Source organism: Hoplias malabaricus, chromosome 13 (genome assembly GCF_029633855.1).
Source record: "Hoplias malabaricus isolate fHopMal1 chromosome 13, fHopMal1.hap1, whole genome shotgun sequence".
NCBI classification, from domain to species: domain Eukaryota; kingdom Metazoa; phylum Chordata; class Actinopteri; order Characiformes; family Erythrinidae; genus Hoplias; species Hoplias malabaricus.
This window is the reverse complement of record NC_089812.1, coordinates 20,041,979-20,064,659: the sequence shown is the minus strand read 5'-3', so window position 1 is coordinate 20,064,659 and position 22,681 is coordinate 20,041,979. Positions and strand designations below refer to the sequence as shown.

The window sequence follows — 22,681 nt, the reverse complement described above, 5'->3', positions numbered from 1 at the left end:
AACAAACACTGAGAGGAACCAAGACTCATAAGGAACCGGTCCTCCTTGTGTCGGTGAAAAGGTAGGTTTTAGCCTGGGTTACAGACTGAGAGTGTGTCTGAACCCTGAACAGTAACAGGAGGCTACTTCAGAGCTGAGGAGCTTTGTGAGAAAAGGCTCTTTCTTTTTTCCTTTTTTCCTAAAGCGAGGAACTAAGAGTAGACCAGCGTCCTGTGAACCAGGTGAACGTGATGGGTGAAAGGGTATGAGAAGTTCATTGAGACACTGAGGGCCCAAGCCATTTAGATCTGGAGGAACTCCAGAGAACATAGTTCCACCGTGCTGAGGTGGAGATTACACCCCTATAGCCCAGGCTTGGCATTAGACCTGGTGAAGTTAGGCTCATGTGCAGCTGCTCCAGACCTAACCTTCCAAACTCTTTATGTTCCTCACTTCTGAGAGGAGCTTTAAAAAGAGGCAGCTGGGTTCCCTTCGCCTCCACTGTCCATTGTTTTGAACCCTGCTGCTGGGGAATGACACTTTAACTGGGGTCAAGTTTAGAGATCTAATCAATCCCAAACATCTGGAGCTGAGGCCAGATAAAGACAGCAGTCTAAAGGGGACAGAACCAGAACTGTGCCAGCTGTGTGTGTGTGTGTGTGTGTGTGTGATTGTGATAAGAGTAGAGGAGTGTGTGAGACTGATAAATTCCCACAGTGCTATGAAAGATGAATGAATAAATACAATTAGGTATGAGCTGTGTCAACATTTATACCAGCAGTGTGCCCAGGTCTGAGTTTCTGTACAAAGATCTTTCATTCATTCATTGACTGTAACTGCTTCATTCAGTTTCCGGGTCATGGTGGATCTGCAAGACAGAACACACCCTGGAGGAGAGCACACCCTGAAGAGGGCTGTAGAGATATCTCCCCCGAGATAACCCCAGTAATCACGCCTCACTTGGAACCGGACTACACTCTAATCTCTTGGCCAATATTCCGTCAACACAAAACACATCCATTAAATTCCAACTGAAATGAGAAATGAGGATAGTTCTGGTGCTGGTTCTGATTGATTATTGAGTGATTGATTGATTGATTGATGGTGTGATTGGTTCTTTTTTTGCCAGGTCTGTGGTAATTGTATCAGGTGCAACAAGATTTAATTCCACTGCTGGAGCACAGCACATTTAACAAACCAACTAACAGCAGAGAAACCTGTACAAGATCAGGGTCTGAACTCTGCTACAGTTTAAACTACAGCAGGTTGTTGGTTATTGGCCCAAGTTTACATTCAGTACATCTGTATGCTTTCTGTGTAGAAACTGCTACATTGCAGCATGTGGCACACGTCAAATATAGAACTAGAGTCACTTTTTTGTTTGAACCAAGACTAATAACTCGTGACAACATTAAACACGGCTGATTTTATTTTAACTTCAAAAAGCTTTCTACTGACCCCTTCACACCAAACAGTCGAGACAATGGGAACTCCAACAAGACTCAATTGATTTTATTCCAACTTTGTACAGTGATTTTCTTCTGAATTTTGGCAGTGAGATGTTTGAAGTCGTCTGGTGTGAGGCTGGCATTAGGCTCTTACCGTACCCTCCAGAGGTCATGTGAACATTGTTTTTGGGCTAAATCTGGTCTTTGAAATTTGGGCTCTGCTTGGTCCATCTGATTTGGTCCAAATTTACCACAAGTTAGACATCTTTTTTCACATCATTCACATTTCAACAAATTTTAGACATAGAGGGACATCTTTTTTTAGAAGTCTTTTCACTTTTAATTTTCAACTAAATATAAACATTGTTTAGATGTCTAAGACATCTGGATGAAACTTTTCAACATTTTTCAGTTAGTTTTTGCTGGGTGGGTAACCTGTGCATAATACACTACATATCATACAACATTTTGTAAAGCAGAATCATAGAGAGTTCTTGTATTTTACTCTCTGCGTTCTTTCAAAGGCTGGAGTTCTACACAAAAACTATTCTACTTTAATGATCTTAATAACCTGGAATAACCTGTTTCTGAAGGTTGTCTTAGACCTTTGACAAGAAGAATCTCTAATAGTTCTCTTTGCTCACTGAAGTCTGCGCTGAATGTAAACAGAATCAACTGAAGGAAGCGATATTCCAACTATCTCTGGAGCTTTACTAAGAAGCCCCTGCAGTTTATTATGAGTTTGAATGTATCTGTGTTCTGTAATTCTGCCCGTATGGAGTAGAGGTCACTTTAGTCATTTTAAAGATGCTTCTTATTCATCTTTAATCCCAGTGCAGATGCAGATGTGTGATGACCTCAGCCAGAGCCTGTGGGCAGGACAACTTACACAAACCAATCATATCACTCCCCTCTAAATTCATCCGCTGTTCACCATCCAATTAAATCTCACATTTGTTCAATTAAATCTCTCCATCTGTTCATCTTCTTTTACTCAGACACATGTCACCTTACAAATCACCCTGGATTTGAACGAGCACCCCCCCCCCCACCCCCACCGTCGAACTGGACAATGAAAGTGAAGGGGTGGAGCTGAAGCTTGTGAGGGGGCGGGGCAGCCACAGTGATGCAGCGCAGTGGAGGAGGGGCTGCCAATATTAGTTAAAACACTAAATTCTGATTTGTTTTTGATTACATTACATTTGCTGTGTAAGGACATTTAGAAAACAAGCAATAACACGCAATCTATAAAATAGAACAAAAGAAGATTCAGGGTGGCACGGTGGCGCAGCAGGTAGTGTCGCAGTCACACAGCTCTAGGGGCCTGGAGGTTGTGGGTTCGATTCATGCTCCAGGTGACTGTGAGGAGTTGGTGTGTTCTCCCAGTGTCCGCGTGGGTTTCCTCCGGGTACTCCGGTTTCCTCCCACAGTCCAAAAACACACGTTGGTAGGTGGATTGGTGACTCCAAAGTGTCCGTAGGTGTGAATGTGGGTGTGTGTGTCTGTGTTGCCCTGTGAAGGACTGGCGCCCCCTCCAGGGTGTATTCCCGCCTTGCGCCCAATGATTCCAGGTAGGCTCTGGACCCACCGCGACCCTGAATTGGATAAGCGGTTACAGATAATGAATGAATGAATGAAAAGAAGATTCAACAAAAGTCCAGAAAAAAAAGACTGACTACTTGCGCTCACAAATGGACAGTCACTCACAGTCACCAAACATTATTAAAAAAGACGTCCAGCACCAACTCTCCATCTGTAAAATCTCCAGGGGCAGCAAAGGTCACATTTGTTTCTATCCGACTCATGACGGCAGCTTGTAAAATTACGCTGTGGTCTTTTGAAGAGGTTCAAATGGATTGGTGGTCGATGAAAGAATCCAGTGAGAGCTGGATGCTGCAACAAGGAAGGAACAAACTCTACTGATATGTCTGAACTGATGACGGAGCTGTGTTCAGTCCCAAACAACAACAACACGCCAATACACCATGAGTAAACACCACTTAATGTTACCGCCGCCGTTGTTGTGGTTTCCCACTGTTCCACTTAGAGATGGGGTCAGAGACGACACTGACTACATTTTGGTGGGTAGGGGTGGGAAATGGACCAGGGACTAAAATGCATGTAGAACTGAGCTGAGCCGAGTCAAGTCCATGCAGTGGAAAAGTGCCACAGGGGTGGGGCAGAGCAAGGGCAGGAGGAAAGAACAAAAGCTCATTGTCAGGCAGAACTACGGCATGGCACAGGCAGGAAGTTACAGATACAGCCCTGGGACTGCAAACGCATACCTTGGTGTTTTACTCTTTAGATGATGGAAATACATTCTAATAGTTGTGCATTCTAATAGCGCCCCTTGTGGGAGAAATTTAAGATTGCTTCACATGCTGTTGTTAACAAAGATCCAAAGCCTTGTCCAGTTCATATATCTTACTTTTCTGTGTTTCATAAACACACTATATAAAAAAAGAACTGATTAATTAGGAAGTAAATAGACACAGTGGAAGTGTGAGTGAAAGAATATTTGTTTCCTCAATAATTAACTTTTAGAGATGTTATTAAACTCAGGAAAGTAGAGATCCATGCATAGTATAAATGAATACTACAGTAAATATAATTACTACAATATTTATCTGTCTGTGATCTCTGTGACCTGATGTAGACACTGAAAGTAGACACTTTCAACAGGGAACTGTGATGTAGATAAAAAATATTTTGACTGCCCTTATACCCCACCCCCCACTCTCTCTCTCTCTGTGGTTCTGCCTCTGTCTCTCTCTCTCTCTCTCTCTCTCTCTCTCTCTCCCTCTAAGTCTGATTATTATGTGTGGTGAGGTTGTGTTGGTTTTTTGCTGAAAGCCGGGGCTTGGATCAGGTTTTTGTGATGCAAAGCCGTTCTGCTGCAACACAATAGAGCCGGTCGCTTTCCCAGGACCTTCTCTCACTCGTTCTACACACACTGACCTCTGTCCCTCTCTCTCTCCTTCCTTCTCTCCCTCTTTCTCCCTCTCCTGTCTCGCAGCTGCCCCTCTGCCAATCATCAATATTCATGCCATCATACAAAATTCATCCTCAGCTCATCCTTCTCTCCGAAGCAGGGAACTAAACAGATGGAGCTCTTAATCTGACATGGAGTTTATTTTCAACAACTGACTAAATATTTTTATGTTAATGTGCAATGTTTCTTTCTAATAATGCCCAGTACTTAATTAAATAAACTTTAAAGGTCTATTTTTAATACCTTCATCTTAATTCAGATATATTATTTTGAATGATTTAAGCTATATGCTGATTGGGTGGAGCTGCACTGTTATATTCTATATGATTTGTAGTGGGCAGGGCTAAACTATTGTAGTTTTAATTGGGTGGGGACAAAGTATTATCGATGAATGATTACACTGCTGTAGACCGAATGGGCGGGGCTACACTGCTCTAGACCGGACGGGCAGGGCTACACTGCTGTAGACTGAACGGGCAGGGCTACACTGCTGTAGACCGAATGAGCATGGCTACACTGCTGTAGACTGAATGGGCGGGGCTAAACTGCTGTAGACATAATGGGTGGGGCTACAATGCTGTAGACAGAATTGGCAGGGTTAAACTCTGAACAGTCTCTAAAACACACAGCTAGTCAGACAGCCAGGGTTTCATACTCGGTTTCATACAGGGTTTCATTACATACACACCTATCTTGTCAACTTGGGGGAGGGGCTTTTGCATTACAAGCAAAGTGTGGGTGGAGATAGAGGTGGGGACTAATTGCATATTCATATATCAGATCATACTAAATGAAGGTGGAAAGTTAGAGTTACTGCTATAACTGTTATCATGGATATTACTTCAACATCTGTAAGATGTTGGAGATTTGGGATTGAATATGATCTAGGGCTTTTGGAGGTGAGGGTATAACAGTGTAATAATAAAAATGATGGCCTTTAATGAGGTTATAAGGTGTATCTGTGTGTATAAAAAGTAGTTCCCTGTTCACTGTCCTTAAAAGAACCCCAGAGTGGAGGCCGCTGGCTGTTTTTTTGTCCACGTGCTGATGCTTTGTTCCAAACTGAAGCGTCTGCAGATTCCTCGTCCAGCCCGGACAGCACTCATATTGTTTCTGATTTGTTTGGGGTTTTTCTCCCTCTCAGACGGCCGGACACTCGCTCTGAAAACGAGACTCACACAAAAGCCAAATACACCTCGCTGTAAACAAACAGTAGAAAAGAATTGCTGCTGCGTTTAGAAACTCTGAACACACCCCGAGTTAAGAGCAGCACAGAAATCCTGAGCTCGGCGTTCACCGAAAACAAACCCTGAGACAAATCACTCTGCAGTGTATTTACACTGATTTATCAGGAGCCAAACAGTCACTGCCACCACTTCCAGACTGTTCTGTTTGTAGACGGCCCACTTTGTACAAATTTAACAACCGTCGTATTCCTTCTGAAAGCTAGGATTTCATTCTCGAAAAATCTAATATTCTTTATGACATTCTTCCTCCTAAATGATGGAATCCTAAGAAGAGAAATTTAAAATAGAATAACCCACCTCTAAATCATTAGCAGAACAGGATGATGTTAAAATAAATATCTATAAGAGACAAAAAGGCTCCACGGTGGTGGAGGACAAGAGCAGACTTTCCATGAGTGACATCAACAAACGAGCTGTAAACATCAGCTTTGTTCATATTAAATAACAATAAATACTATCAACTCATAGTGAACAAATAATCATATTCATGAATGTTCTCGGAGGAGAACACTAACCTCCAATCATCAGCTCAACATGCTCGGAGGAGAAAACTAACCTCTGAGTCTCTTTAATCAGTTTAACATGTGGTGGTTATGTTATTAAAGATGTGGAATATTATGAAAAATGCAGAGGACTTATAAGCTGTTAAAACCTGAACATTTAGAATGTTTGAATAAATCATTTGTAGGTTCTTTTTTGTTTGTTTGTTTATTGTGCCTTATGTTGTAAATTTAATTCATTCATTCATTCATTCACTGTCCGTAACCCTTATCCAGTTCAGGGCAGTGGTGGGTCCGGAGCATACCCAGAATCACTGGGCGCAAGGCGGGAACACACCCTGGAGGGGGCGCCAGTCCTTCACAGGGCAACACATACTCACACATTCACTTGCTGTAAGTTTGATTGTGTTTATTATGTTTGAAAATGTTCCATTGTTTGTGTACTCTTTGTATATTCATTATATTATATCTGTCCTATCTATATTTTAAGTCTGGTTTGGACCTAAAAATAGAATTGAAAGCCAATTCTGTCAGGGTTAATTTTGTGGATAACATAGAAATATTATTTTATCTCACATTTCTATAAATAAACAAACACAATTATCAGATCCACTAAAAATGCAGCTGCTGCATAAATTCTGTTGTGGTAAATATAATATAAAGGTTAAATTAAGACTGTTCAGGGTCCTTTGTTTTAGCTGTGAGTTTATTTGGGTGAGTTTTTTTATGAGTTGTTTTAGCTGTGTGTTTTTGCCAGTTGTTTGAGTTGTGAGTTTGTTTTGGGCGTATTTTGTTTGTTTAAATTGTGAGTTTCTTTGGGGGTCTCTGAGTTGTGAATTTGTTTGTTGTTTGAATTGTTTCTGTTTGAGTTATAAGTTTGTTTGTTTGTTTGGGGTATTTTGGTTATTTGAGTTGTGAGTTTGTTTGTTTGACTTGTAAAAGTATTTGTTTGCTTGAATTGTGAATGTGTTTGTTTGGGTTCTTCTAGTTGTTTCTGTATGGCGCCATTTCATAGCGGAAGTGGGCTCCGTGCGCGTGCCCGAGCTCTTGTGTGCGGGAGCGCGCAGTGAGAGAGAAGATGTCCGCGCGCGCGGAGCGGTGATTGTGCAGAGAGGACAGAGTCCACCGCCTTGGCTCCACCTTAAACCCGCACTTTACTCCGCTCGGTGAGTCCGCGGCGCGGGGTCCCGCGGTTTGGGGCTGCGGTGGGTTTTTAATGCAGTGTGTTTGCGCGTCGAGTCTCGAGCAGCTGTGGGCTAGCGTCTTCTTCGCATTCTCGCGTTCCACCTTAAATATTGTTGTTATTTGTTGTGCTTGCCGGCGTAGTATTCGACATTAATAAATTCCACATTAAATCCCAGTTTTAACGTTATTTTGCTTAAATTTTCCGTTCCAAATTAAATTGCTTCGAACTTTAACGTAGATAAAGGCTTCGTTTTTGCCAGATACTTATTGAGGTTTACATGTGATCTCCACTTCCACCTTAAATAATGCTTAGGTATGTTTGAATTGCCACCGTATAAACGTCTTTTAAATTGCTTAAGTTTGTTGCGAAGTCGGGTATAAATAAACAATTTAATGTCCACCTTAAATATTTGTGAAGCCTGCTGTGTTTGCAAGCCTGTTATTTGTTTTTTCCATCGACCTCGAATTCCTATTTAAACCCCGCTGGAGTTGGCTGCCTGTTTCCTACATTCTTGTACGCATATTTTTCCGTTCCACCTTTAACGTGCTCTAGTGATAGTTTATTATTAGAATTTTCCAGACCACCTTAAATTTGGCTGTAACCGGGGCTGAACCGTTTTGTTTCCGATTAGACGCTACTGCGGTGTTTAAGGTGGAACGGAGACTGGAATCGGAAACTGGTGAATAGTTGTTTTGTGCTTGATTTTGCTTACTCCGGTTTATTTTGTTTGTATGTCACTTTATTTATGCCCGGAATTCGTGTTCGAGCTCGGTCCCTGGAGCCGCTGTGGGGCTGGGGGGACCTCGCTGTTTCCCGGACTCTGTTGTTCTGGAGCCGCCGCTGCAGGCGGAGCCGAGACATGCACGGTTAGCTTCGCTTAGCCTATCTCAGCTTTTAGCTTAGCTTAGACTAGGCTACCTCGCGTCCTTCAGACTTGTTATTGATACATTGTCAATGTTAAACTTCCACACTCTTGTTAAACCCTGACATCACAAACCCTCACAAATACATCTTAATCTACAACAGATTTGATTGTTTTTGCTTTTTATTTTTTGTAGCTCCTTTTGCCGACGTTGGTCGCAGTTACAATTTAATGCTCATTCTCTGCTTGGTTCATTTACAACCAGGGTTGACTTGCGTTTCCCAACATTTCGCACACAGCAACAGCGGTATAAATGAAGTGAATTTACCGAATGTTACATTGTCCATTATCTGGCATATATAGCATAAGTGAGTGGTTTTATATTGTTAGCGATACGTTTTTACTAGTAGCGTTAGCTGAGAGTTAGCTTTGGCTAATACCTTTCGCGGATTAACGTTACAGTTTAAAACGTCGTTTTTTTATTTTTCATTTCTTATTTCGTGTTTGTAAAGGCCGTTTTTTGTTGCGGCGACTTATCATTTGTACGAACACTGCACTAAAAGTATGTTTCTCTAAGTTCTTTTTCTCTAAAACCCTCCAGCCCCTCAGAAAACAACCTGATTTCAGATGTGCATTTCACAGATTATTTCATTTTGATATAAAATCCCACCTTTCCTGGACCCACGTTAAACTGCATTAATTGATGGAATTGTAAAGTGTTCAATGTATTGTATTTCATACTGTTTTGTGCCGTTTTATTTTCACCTTTACGTTTGGGACCAGAAAATATGGTTAATACATCAGAAATACAGCTGATATAGCCCTGCGTTAAACCGATAAACATATGTCCATTAGATAACATAAATGAAAATGTTACTACTAGTTACAGTAGATAATTTGTTTTTGATCGTGTTAGCAGAGAGTTAGCTCTGAGGCTAAATCCTTTAACATTTTACCTCAAAATTACACCACAAAACTAATCTTGCAGTTTTCTACGTTTTTTTAATACGAACCTGACATAGTTTTACAGACTTTGTGGGAATACTTTTAAAAACAATGTATTTTACTGTGCTTTATGGCATTTAAAGCGATTTGAGTAAATAGATGTCGACTGAAGTGGTAGCTTTAGCAATGCTAACAACTATCGCTGCTGCAGGAAGACTCTTTCCAAAGATTGTTCCACAATATTGAGCTTTAGTTTGGTTTTCTGGCAGTGAGAAGGTGTAATTCGTCTGTCTGTGCGGCTGTATACAGTTGTTGCGAAATATTTAATAAAGGTGATGTTTGAGGCTGGACTTATTAAGAGTTAAATGGTTTGATTCTGGGTATTGTACGTGTCCGGCGGGGGGTGTTTTTAGCCAGTTTTCTGGATGTTCAACAACACTCGGACACTTCATCAGATAAAAAAGTTTAGATTTTTACTGGATAATCTTCACTTTGTGTTAGTCTTGTGTGTGGGTGTTTTTTTTCCCGGTCTGATTGTTCAACAACGCAGTTTCATTTGTGAAATGTTACATAGGATTTTGTCTATTGGATTTGACTGTTCACATTTGTCTCAACATATGGATATAATGTTTACTCAGTTACTCAAGAAGTAACAAATAACTTTGGGAACTCTGTCAAATGGTTTTAATAAAGCAACTGAATTTTAAATTTGTCAATTATAAAATCATAACTCATCCAGGGCATAACAAGTGGTTGTTGATATGCAATAACAATAGGTTTAAGACAAAGATGAGCATTAATTTTTAGAATAATGTAGAACTTTGAATATAGTGATTTTATTCATCATTTCAGAGGGTTTAATAAATCTAGTTCAGCTGGACTGCTTCTGATGTCTGTGAAACACTGGGTGGTAGTTCTCCTTAAGGACCCATATTGGTAATAGACATAGTGCCTTTATTATAAAATATAATTATAAATATGTAGACAGGACACACCCAACCATAGGCCTTCAAACTATAGTTTGTGTTTATGCTGAGTATGACTGGGTTAACACGTTGTTTATGTCCAGAGCAGCTGAGCTGTGTGTAATTATTTATTCATTATACTTGTTCTAATTGTCTGTGTTGATGAAGGCAATCTGAGATGAGTCTAACTGTATCAGAATCACTATTTTGCCAAGTGTTACACACGCGATACATTAGGATTTAATCAAGAAAATATACTAACTAAATAATATAAACTGGCTAGAGGTGGCAGAGGGAAAGGGTAAGGGAAAACCTTCCAAATGTCGACCGATCTTGTTTTAACATGTACTCCTTATCTAACTAAAAAACTCCTGATCTTTAAAAACTTTTGAAAGGGTTTGTCTCTTCAGGTGCTGACAAAACAGAGAAAAACTCCTGAGAAAAACATCAAACATCACAGAGAGGAGGAGGAGGGGGAAAACATTTTATAATTGAAATATCTGAGCAAAACTCTAAGATTGCGTTGGATGGGTATTTCTTGTAATAAATGATTGTTAATTTACTTAAGGTTGTGCTTTACGATGAGATTGTGGTGTGTTTGTAGGTTGAACCTGTAGCTTGGAATATAGCGCCACCTTCAGTCAGCTACTGTCGCTTTGATATATTTAATGCGCTGTAAGTGTGGGGAATTTTAAAAATCAGCTTCACCCAGTCATCTGTCAGATCTCTGGATTTGAGAGGCACAGCTTTCTCTCTTAACACCAACAATGGTTTATTGGCTAATAGGTCTAATCAGAAATAGGGTAGGGCCTTGTGTCTTGGTCAAACGGATTGAAGTCCAATGTATACTTCTGCGTTGAGCCTACACTAAAGCTGTGGACATACGCTGTAAAGCTGTTTATACTTCTGCATTGACTCGGCGTAGAGCCTACGGGCTGATTTATACTTCTGTGTCAAGTCAGAGCGTTGCCTAAGGTGTATATTTCTGTGTTTGTGTGTCCATGACTCAGCATCACTCTGCAGTTTAAACTGTGACGGCAGGCATGTGGATGGGAACACGAGGCTCGGCAGACCAATCACAGGTGCCACGTTGTGTAGTACATTTCTGGAGAGGTGCGCATCATGCTACGGCGTAGGTTTGATGCAGAAGTGCAAGTAAGGCTGTAGCCTACACCGCTGTCTGGTGCGCTCCTTCCCAGAAACATAACTACGTGACGCAGACCACAGCTGCTGTGATGGGTCCGTCGAACAATAAAACTAAAGACCAAAAAGACTATGTACAAAATCTATATAAACTTCTGAAACAGGCGGAGATCAGAAGGGTAAGGGATATATGTCACAGTACATTATGCAAGTAGTCCATTGTCAATTTCAGTTTTTTGTTGCAGTAATCTAAAGGCTCTTACAGTTGCTAGAGAACAGATGAGTAAGGTCCATTTAGAGCGCAGTTATGTGAGAGATTCTTACTAAAAGATCGTCTTTCAGCTCGTTTCATTCCGAGCCTGGAGCGAACGCTGATGTTCCCTGGTGTATTATTGTTTTAAGCCTGTTTTATTGGCGTCAACTCATTTGTTTTTCGTTCTTTTCACAGAATTGGATGCTATTGCCACCAAAGACAGAGAGACAGAAGCTACACAGGTAAGTTCCCCTTTTTGCTGCTTTTTTTTTCTCTCAACCACATGCTTGTGCTTCTCTGGACATTTCCACATCCAGTGCCTGCAAAAAGCTGGTGTAAGCAGCGTTTGAATTTAAACACTCTGCGAGTGCTGAGTAAGCTTTACTGTTTTTAACACGTTAAACCAAAACAGTGTTTGTGAAGGTCTTTGTGCCTTCGCTTTATTGAAGTAAAGAGCACAACACAAAAGAAGTCTTTCACCCAGTGTTTGCCGTCTCTTTAACTTGAACAGGGAGAGAGGAAAAGCGCCTGTGTGTGTTAGACCTGTTCTAAATTCCCCCATAATTCAGTGGGAGAGCAGTAAACACAGCAAGGCAGTATGTTTAGGTGTGAGGCGGCTGATTGTAGAAAAACTTGTGAACTCTACAAATGGAACAAGGTGTCGTATCTGCAACGCACACCGTGTAATATTTCATGTTCAACTTCTGAAATATTTTAGTAGAATAATACATTACAATCTAAATGCAAGTCATTTATATCAGCTGATATCTATTTCTCCTTGTTATGTAATCTTTTAAGAGTAGCTATACCAGAAGCCTGTGGCCTCGAGCAGCTTTGTCCTTTATCACTCTTAGGTCCTGTATTTACTCCATAGTAAAAACTTGTTAAACCCTGGAGCCTAGTTCTGAGGTGTTTAACATTCCTCCAGTTCCATTTTATGTGAGCTCTGTCCTGGACAGTGAAAACAGTTTAATGGATATTCTGTTGCTCTGCAGTTACTGTCCCTGGAGACTGCATTTTCCTCCAGGAGATGATTCGAGGATAAGGCAGAGGGTAGAAACACTGCTGTGATTGTTCAGGAAGGAGCCCTGAGTAGCACTGTTTCATATTTACAACCTGTTGTTAGTCACACTGCTCCTCCTTTTGAAGATGGAGTCTTGTGACACAAAGCAAAACTGAAACTGATGTGATTAGATTTGATGGTCATTGTTAAAGCAGAATGAAAACAAACACAGCAATAGATCATTGTTTTCTTTGATCTGGACCAAGTAAACCCAACTACAATTAACAACAAACTCCAGCTTTATCCTCTAATGCCTACAGCTGAGATTTTACTCATTCTCCCAAACCTGGAGCTGGTTTGTCTGGTGTCTTGCTGGGAGTGGAGGAGTGTCTCAGTGTGACGGCTGGAATGAAGCATCGTCCACTCTGTTAATGACAGTTTAGTTTCTGGTCACTCTGAACCACAAGAGAACAGCGACTAAACAAGAACCTGCTTCCAGAACCAGGACCTGATTTACCTGAGGGAGGAGGAGAAGACGAGTCGGGTTGATTAGGGAAGCTGTTTTTTTGGAGCAATGAAGTTCCTCTGGTGTGTGGAACTGGGTTCTTTGGAGTGATGGAGTTCCTCTGGGATGAGTTGGAGTGGTGAGTTTGATCCAGAACTAATCCCCAACACCAGCCCCTGACCCTCACTGATGATTGAGGCAGAGCTCCATCAGATCCTCACATCAATGGGCCTCTATATTCTGTGGAAAACGCTCTCAGAAGGGTAGTGTGTGTTAATGCAGTGAAGATAAATGTCCTTCAAGTGTAACCGTGTGTGTGTGTAGTGAGAGGTGTGTTTGACCCACAGAGGCTACTAGCTGTTTATAGAGGGGTAATTTACCACAGTAATCCTGTAAGGAGATTATCTCTCGCTCTCACTCTCCCTCTCTCTGTTCTCTCGGCTTTTGGAGAATCCCGGGGACGTCCTCCGCTGCGAGACACTTCCTGTTTGAAAGTGTGTGACATTGAGCTCTGCTCTGATTTGCAGGTGATTGGATGAAGCTAAGGGACGTTTGATGGACGGAAGGACGGTCCGCGGCTGAAGAGGGCGCTGAGGAAAAGGTGCGTTTGTTTTTAGTTGAATGCCCTGTCAGTGCATAGTGCTTATATTTTGCTATACAAGGGCTTTAATTTTGCACAGTTTCAGCTTGTTCTCTGACACAGGTTTAACCCGCACACAGATTGGCATTAAATCTCTGTCCCCTTTCTCGGCTCCACTGTCCCCTCACTTATTCCTTTCTGTGCCTCTTGTAATCATGTGTAATGTGGTGGTGGTGTGTCTTTAGTGGGTTTGGTTTATAAGTGTTTATCTGTATGGATTCTGGGGCTAGTTTTAAATCTTGGACTAAACTGTACTCAGTAGGTTTTTTTTTAAATTTTTTTAATCCAGGTCTGATTTCTGTTTGCTCTCCCAGTGATCCAGGCATCTATTATGTTTATTATTCATAGAAAAGTGTGTGAAAGTCTGAAACAGGAAGAGCACAGGATGGTAGTGTGTGACCTCTAAGTGAGTGGAGACGGTGCTGAGGGTGAAGTTTCTGTCTGATTCCTGTTTGTTAATGAATCGAACCCCCTCGCTGTGTTTATTACAGCAGGGAGTGTGTGTCAGTGCTGTTTACTGTATTGCATCTGTGTTTAGTTAATGTTTATAGGTGTGTGTGAGAGGGAGAGAGAGAGAGGAGGAGGAGACTGGGTGGTGGGAGAGGAGTTGTGTTCTGTAGAGAACAGATAACAGTGAAGAGCAGAAATCAGGCTATCAGGGATCTGCTCTCTCACTTTCTCCCACTTTTCTTTCCTTCCATTCTCTCTCTCGTTTGTTTCCTGAGTGTAGGTTAGTGTTTTTGTGGGTGTTTGTTTTGAGATGAGTGTTTGTGTTCTGAGTGTAGGTTAGTGTTTTGAAATGGGTGTTTGTGGTGTTCTGACTGTAGGTTAGTGTTTTGGGGGGTGGGTGTTGTGTTTTGAGTGTAGGTTATTTTGAAATGGGTGTTTTGTGTTCCGAGTGTAGGTTAGTGTTTTGAGATGGTTGTTTGTTGTGTTTTGGGGGGTGTTTGTTGTGTTCTGAGTGTAGGTTAGAGTTTTGAGATGGTTGTTTGTTGTGTTTTGGGGTGTTTTTGTTGTGTTCCGAGTGTAGGTTAGAGTTTTGAGATGGTTGGTGTGTTTTGCGGGGCGGGGTGTTTGTTGTGTTCCGAGTGTAGGTTAGTGTTTTGAGATGGTTGTTTGTTGTGTTTTGGGGGTGTGTTTGTTGTGTTCTGAGTGTAGGTTAGTGTTTTGGGGGGTATTTGTATTAATGGTGCTGCAGTGTCTGTCGTTGTTTGTGGTGTAGTCGTGCTGTAGAGGATGATCTCAGGATCAGATAATGAGGCTGTTTTTTCCAGTAGTGATTAGTGATGTCTGAAGAGTTTTGTTTTGTTTAGTCTCTCGGCTGCTGCTCAGAGCACAATAAGACGATAAATAGAAAGAGACGGAGAGAATGGATTCGGCCGAGCACATGTTGTTGGAGAACTATTACAGAAAGTTGATCCTAAATCACAATAAACCTGTGCTGGATCTTTTAAATGTTTAAAACTTTCAGCTAACATCTGTAGTAGTTCTGTTCTGCTTCACTTTGCATAATTAAAAAATCCCAGGTTCACATTAAAAAAATCCCAGAGCATGTTCACATTAAAGTGTGAATCTGGAGTCAACCAACCCCCACACTGTGAAACAAGAAAAGACAACAAATCAATCAGTTTTTTATATTGCTGTTTTCACAACAGAAAGTTGTCACAAAGCAGCTTTACAGAGATCTGGGTCCCTGCCTCCTATGAGAGAGCCCAGGGCAACAGTGGCAAAGGAAAACACTCTCAGTGAACGAGGGAGAAACCTTGGAAGGAACCAAGACTCATACGGGGAACCCTCAAAAGTGAACTGATGAGATAGCTGATCTGTTGTGGTTGAAATACCAAACTGATTCTACATGCTTGGAGGAGAACACTCTGCCCATGTCCCAGTATCTTATGTGTCTTAGTTCCAAGCCACTGTGACTCAAAAGAGAAATACCTGATGGCGGAAGTGCAAGGATGTGTCATGTGTAGCTATACTAGACTTTAGCCTGAAAGGGGCGCTGCAGAGCTGAAACTAACCATACTAAAGTTTGGAAATGAGAGAGAGAGATTTTAATAAATCAAAGCAACACAATTCAGCTGTGGAAAAAAAATGTAAAAGTAAGAGCTCGAAGAAAACGAGAAGGAAGAAGAAAGACCAGAGTGAAAACAACTAAAGCCCAGAGCTTCTGCTTCTCATTGCTGTGTGCTCGGGGTTGGAGTGAACAGCGAGCAGCTCATTAATCATTTTAAAGGAACAGGCGCTGAAAGCGGGCATTTTGAACAGGGCCGTTTAGACAAGGGGAGTTTTGGTCCAGAACTGTGTTCCAATGTGGAGAAAAAGTAGTGCAAGTTCAGGTTGTTGAGTGTAAACAGGGTGTTTACTCTCTGGTTTTTATGGTGTGTATGAAGAGAGGCTGCGCTTGTTGTGAAGTGAGTGGTGGTTTTATCTTGAAGTGACATGACCACCTTAACCTTCTGACCAAGAGAAAGAGCTCCACATTAAAAATCACTCTGCTTTATTTCCCATCCTGTCCTTTGCGTTAATCCTTCTGTGTTCCTCTGTGTCTCTTCAGTGTCTGTTTCACACTGAACACAATCACACACTGAATATGAACAGAGCACAAACAGACAACACCTTTTAATACTGGCGCACAAGCCTCGTCAATGAACTATGAGGCAACAAACAACAGCTAAATCATCCTTGTTGATCTTAATCAAGGTAAAATGTTAATCATGATATTGATTTGAGGATGATATCGCCCAGCTCTAGTTTTGGACCACAAACCCTACTCCACCTCATCCATAGGAGCTCCAGAGAACACTGTTCCACACACATTTGCTGTTGAGCATGGTGACTGCATGCTCATATGTTGCTGCTTCAGAGAACTATGACTGTAGTGCAGGGCAGTAAATTGTGATCTGATATTATCCATGGTGCTGTGCACCAATCTGTCCAACACGTTCTGTAGGAATATTCTACATGTTCTGAAAGGAATGTTGATTGTTTAAAGTAATACGACGTAACTCAAGTCTCTGCTACATCCAGGCCACTAGGTGTCAGTAATCCTCTCTTTACAGGTTTCTGACCACCTGTTTCTCTCCCTACAGTGCCGGAACGTATCCAGTCCTGTTCCTGCCTCAGTGCCGATCAAAACTGCAGCAGGTTCTCCGGGTTTTGCGCCGCCAGCGATGCAGAGAGGGCTCGACCCGGCGGCCGGCCCCTCCCCCTCCTGCTCTCAGGAACACAGCTGTTGAGGCCTGAGCACCAGAACACTGTTCTTACCTCCACTTGGAGGACCGCACAGCGCACGGAGAACCAGACACGCTCAAGCAGAACTGCTCCAGTCAGAACCAAAGCCCAAATCTCAGGTACCTGCTACTGTGTGTAAACACACAGACGCACTGGGCTCCCACCCTTTTGCTCGTTGTGTGTGTGGTGCAGAATGGGATGGAGTGCAGAACAGGGTTTCTAGGTGTTTGTGTTCTAGGGTAACAGAATGGAACGCGGCTAGTGGAAGATGCGTCTGAGTGCATACACACGCTGCATTGTTTTACTGTATTTAGCAGGACCTGGGCCTCTATCTGAGCAGAGGTTAATCACTGAGGGTAGGAGGGTTCTAACCCCAATTGGGGAGGGGAGGCTGGGGGGTTAGTACATGGTTCTAAGTATAGGTTCTAGATAATCATTTATGGTCAATGTATAGGAGGGTAATGAGTGTGTGTTTACAGTCCTTCACTGTGTGTGTGTGTTTGTGAGAGAGAAGCTGGATTCCTGAACATTGTGGTGGTGTAGCTGCAGGGGATGGAGGTGGCTGTAGGAGTTGGGGGCAGATGTAGATGGAGATTGTGCCTGTAGGAGATGGAGGTGGGTGTAATAGATGGAGGAGGAGGGTGGAGGTGGTTGCTGTAGATGGAGGACGGGGGTGGAGGTGGTTGATGTAGTTGGAGGAGGCGGGGGGAGGTGGCCGTAATAGATGAAAGAGGAGGCAGGTGGAGGTGGCTGTAATAGGTGGAGTAGTCAAGTGGCGGTGGCAGGTGGAGGTGGCTGTAATAGATGGAGGAGGCAGGTTGAGATGGAGGTGGGTGTAATAGATGGATGAGGCAGGTGGAGGTGGCTGTAATAGATGGAGGAGGCAGGTGGAGGCGGGTTTAATAGATGGAGGCGGCAGTTGCAGTTGGTGAGTGTGGACTGGTGCTGTGTCCAAAGCTGTGCCCTATTCACTATGTAGTGCACTATTTTTGGGGTTCTGCCATTTTATAGTGTCTGAAAACATAGTGGACAATTTTCAGTGCACTCCCAACAATCCCACAATGCACCCATGTATACTAGTGACTAGTTTAAAAAAAAAAAAAACAACCCTGCTTGAGGATGTCAAAAACCATTCACTACCCCCTTGAACTCCCTGTAATAGTGCAATACACAGTGAGCGATGTAGGAAACTTTGGTATGTGGCGAGTTTTCAGCTGATGGTGGCAGTGTTTGATGGAATGTGCTGTTTGTTTCTCAGGCATGGCTCCCATTCGGGACTCGGTCAGCCACTCCTCTAACCAAACAGGTGACTTTATCTCTTTTTTCTTCGTGTGTGTGTTTGTGTGTGTTGTTGGTGTCTGTGGTGTTGTCTTAACAGTGCTGTGAGGGCTGTGTAACACAGTCTTGATCATCGATCGTTTACTGAAGGCGAGTGTGAAACAGGGCCGGCGCTGACTGTATAGACTCAGATCACTCGTCCTGCGGTGGACACTGGACTCGGCCTGTGTTTGAACAGAGTTCAGACTTTTCAAGCCACAGCAGGAGCCTCATTCAACCCTGGCACTTCCAAAAGTCTTACTTTAACCACATTTTACCCAGAGTCTCGTGTGAGCCGTGGACACGGCGCTGCCCAGGGCTGTGGTTTCTGTTGGACGTAAGGCTGCAGTGATCTGGAAATCAGAAACAGGTTTTTATTCTGGACCGTGGTTTAATGTTTCATATTTAAACGTGTATTTAATCTCAGATGATTCCAGATAATATTCATCAGATGATTTGAACACGTAAATCTGACTAAGCTCTGCTTAGGTTTATATCCCAGTGCAGTGTTAATGTGTAAATTCTGACAGAAGCCACTTGTCGCTTGTGTGACTCGTTACTCACCGCATAATCAGCTCTGAGTTAGTTTTAGTCACTTCCTATCTCCCCCCCCCCCCCTGTTCCTTCTCTCTCTCGGGTCTGTGGTGTCCTGGGAGAGCTGAGGAGTTGATCATATCGAGCTGTTTTTTTATTTTTATGTCTTTTAATGAATGTTTGTTTGAATGAGTTTTGATGAATTTTGTAGGTGTTTGTTTAGGGATGCAGTGATTATGGCGTTATACTGAGATGTTTTTTCAGACATAAACACCTAGACGTTGTAGACATTGGGACTGAATCCACCTGAATGAATCTTGAGCTTCCATCTGTTCTCTGTTCAAACACTGATGATGATCAGCCAGACTCCTGCATCCCTAGAGTTGTGTGTTGCCTGCTTGTTTGTTTTTCTGTGTTTGTGATTAAGACTTTCCCAGCTTGTGGTTATCTAGGCACAGGGAGTTAATGTAGTAGTAGTAATAATAATAATTAGTCCAGTTTGTATAGTGCCTTTCACAATCCCAGGGACCCATTATAATCAGAGTTGGGGGTAAAATTCTAAAGGAATGTAACTGCTGTCAAAGGGGAAATATTATGAAATCTCCCCTGTTCAGTGCATTTTCACATTAAAGTGTAAATCTGCAGCCCACCAACCCACACACTGTGAAACAAGACCCCAGTCATTCTGTGCGTGCCTACGTCAGAAAACACGGGATAAAATGAGTGCTCTGCTTCTGACGTCAAGTGCAGAGACTTTATAATGGCCTCGCCCCCTCGTGTCTGTCCAATCACAGCGCTGGACCCGTGAGAGCAAAGAGATGAGGTTGAACGCAGCAAAACGGACATAACAAGTGCGGAGAAATAAGAGCACTAAGTAAAAACGGAGAAAACGAGAACAGAGAAGAAAGAACCAAGCGAAAACAGCTAAAATCCAGAGCTTCTGCTCCTTGCTCCTCACTGCTGTACGCTCAGGGTCGGGGTGAACAGTGAGTGGCTCGTTATCGTTTAAAGGACCAGCCGCTGAAAGCAGGTGTTCTGAACATGGCTATTTAGACAGGGGGAGAATGCTGCAGTGGGGCTTGACTGAAGCAGGAGAGTAATATGTCCTCTTAGACTCTGGTGACAGGATGGTGATCTGGGATTATTCTCTGAACTTGTGGTTTCTTTTTGTGTTCTCCACAGGTTTGGATCACGCCGGTCTGGATGCTCAGTATGAGAATTCTCCCTGGAGTTCTGGCTCACCGTGCAGTGACTCGACTGGCAGCTGGGGCAAAGTGATTGTAGAAGGCTGTGATAAGGGGGCCTGGCCCTCCATCGCTGCTAACGACGCAGAGTTGGCGTCAGAATGTATGGACGCTGATTCGTCCTCCAGCTCCGGCTCAGAGAGAAACCTCAGCGTGATGGCGTCCGGGACCACCGGTGACGGCAATGGCAATAGACTGAGTTCTCATTTCATGGTCTCGAACGGCAGCAATAACATGGCTAATGGCGGTGCGAAGGGCCCCTGGGGCGTGGTGAATGGCACCGTGCTTGGCACATGCCCCGGAGAGAAGGCTCTGACGGACGGGAAGATGAACGCCTGGGGAACCCAAAGTCCCTCGGCAAACGGAGGTATTAATCCAAGCACTTTGAACCCAAATGCCAACCACGGTGCCTGGCCTGTTCTGCCGAACCCCCACAGCACCGTGGGAAATGGGAACGGCGACGCCAACTCTCAACGAAGCACCGTTGCTCAGCCGCCCGGCATGCAGAGTGTTGGCTCAAAAACGTCCTGGGGAAGCCTGCCGGAGAATGCCTCGGACTCCGAGGTCAACGGTACAAACAAGGTTCTAAGTGGGCAGCCTCAAAACCTTAACACTGAATTTAATGGACCAAATAACACTACTAACTCCATGACCTCTAGTTTACCAAACTCTACAGGTTCAGTGCAGATGAGCGACCGAGCCTGGCCTGCGAGCTCCCAGCTCCAGATGTCTATGGTCTCTAACGGCACATCCATCTCCCAGCACGGCGAGGGAATGAGCGCCGGTTATGGCTCAGCATGGGGTGCTGGCACCAACTACTCTGGAGAGAAATGTTCTGTCCCTAAAGGCCCCGCTGTGGGAGACACTGTGAATGCAACTCTAATGCAGTCTGGTTCCTCAGGGGCCTCCTCCTCTTCTACTTTCAAGAATAATAACAATAACTGTAATGGGATGGGCGTCCACGGAGGAGGCTGGGACTCGGCCCCCTCTCAGAGTTTGTCCTGGGCAGCAGGGAACGGAGGAGGGCCGACAGGAGTCCCTCGTCCCTGGGGTAGTGCCTCCTCCTCGTCTTCGTCCTCCTCATGCTCTTCAAACAAGGTCTCGAATGGTGAGTGGAACGCCTTGCCCAGCAACAATCAGCATTCCAGCGATGGCGCGAATGGCAGGAAGGGAACAAATGGATGGAAGTCCTTGGAGGATGACGCTCTTGGGCTGGGCAGCGGAGGTCAATCGTCTCAAGGCAGCACATATAACAAGTCTACAGGCAGCGAGGGAAGTGGAGAGAGTTTGGCAGGTCGTAGTGACAGAGACGGACAGAGAAATGGTAACCGAAGGAGAGGAAACCAGCACAGTATGATACAAGTGGCTCTATCTAGAACCGACATGGACCCCAGGGTGCTTTCCAACACGGGATGGGGACAGACTCCGGTTCGTCAGAACACAGCTTGGGACGTCTCCAGCTCTGAGAAAAAGGCTGTGAGTGGGTCTCAAGACTGGGGTAACCTTCCCACCCAGCAGCTGGCCTCCAGTGGGTGGGGGGACAGACCTAATGCCAACAGCGCCGACTCAAACTGGGGTGAGAAGCAGAACTCCGGATGGGGAGAGGGCTCCAAAACCTCAGGCCAGAATGGTTGGGAGGAATCATCAGTGGGAATGAGCAAGGGTACGTCATCCTCCTCGTCCTGGGGAAACAGCAAAGACGACAAGTCCTCATCCTGGAATGGCGGGCAGAAGGCAAAGCAAGGGTGGGGCGGCTCCTCCTCCGGAGATGGCTGGGGCACTGAGAACTCCAGGGGGAACCACTGGGGAGAACCCCAGAAGTCTGGATCTGGAGGTTGGGATAGCGACAGCGATCGTTCCGGTTCTGGTTGGAGTGAAACTGGACGCTGCAAACCCAGCAACACCTGGGGAAGCGGCGGAGGAGCCGGTACTCCGGATCAGGGCGGTGGATGGGGAGATCCTGTGAAAACTAACAATCAGAATCAAGGCTGGGGAGAACCGATCAAACCGAGCCACTCCAACTCTGGGTGGGGCGACTCTGGAAAATCAAACAACTCTTCCGAATGGGGCAAGTCCCAGGAATCTAGTATGAGAACCTTCAGGCCAGGGAACGGATCCCAGTCTCAGGATTCCAGCATGGGAACTTACAGGCCAGGGAACGGATCCCAATCCCAGGATTCCAGCATGGGAACTTACAGGCCAGGGAACGGATCCCAATCCCAGGATTCCAGCATGGGAACTTTCAGGCCAGGGAATGGATCCCAATCCCAGGATTCAGGCATGGGAACCTTCAGGCCAGGGAACGGATCCCAATCCCAGGATTCCATCATGGGAACCTTCAGGCCAGGGAACGGATCCCAGAGCAAACCCACCGGATGGCTCGGGGGTCCAATTCCAGCTGCTTCTAAAGAGGAAGAGTCCACGGGTTGGGAAGAGCCATCCCCGGAGTCTGTTCGCCGCAGGATGGAGATCGATGACGGAACCTCGGCTTGGGGAGACCCCAGTAAATACAACTACAGCAGCGTGAACATGTGGAACAAGAACAGTTCTGCGGAAGCAGAGGGAATGTCTGGATCTCAGCCTCCTCCCCCTCCATCTGCGTGCTCTATGGGGCAGAAGGAGAAGAGCTGCAGCTCAGGTGGGTGGCTTCTTATTCTTTTTGTACGTTCCTCAGGGCCTTGGCC

At 44.2% G+C, this 22,681-nt stretch overlaps 1 protein-coding gene and 1 long non-coding RNA gene across 3 annotated transcripts in view; both read left to right on the top strand.

Annotated features, from left to right (window-relative positions):
- Positions 1-7,209: 7,209 nt before the first annotated feature.
- LOC136665302 (uncharacterized) lies at positions 7,210-16,948 on the top strand. The gene is made up of 4 exons (XR_010795221.1): positions 7,210-7,332; positions 11,716-11,762; positions 13,556-13,629; positions 16,761-16,948. It is a non-coding gene; the product is annotated as an uncharacterized lncRNA (long non-coding RNA).
- Positions 16,949-16,951: 3 nt separating this feature from the next.
- Positions 16,952-22,681, top strand: part of LOC136665301 (trinucleotide repeat-containing gene 6A protein-like) — a 28,830-nt gene continuing 23,100 nt past the window's right edge. Inside the window, exons 1-3 of one of the 2 annotated variants that reach the window (XM_066642867.1) lie at positions 16,952-17,021; positions 18,161-18,208; positions 19,936-22,635. In XM_066642867.1, coding sequence (XP_066498964.1) covers positions 18,163-18,208; positions 19,936-22,635 — 2,746 coding nt within the window. In that variant the 5' untranslated portion in view covers positions 16,952-17,021; positions 18,161-18,162. Of the gene's footprint in view, positions 17,022-18,093; positions 18,209-19,935; positions 22,636-22,681 lie in introns of those variants that run through there. The other variant, XM_066642866.1, reaches the window with a different exon arrangement.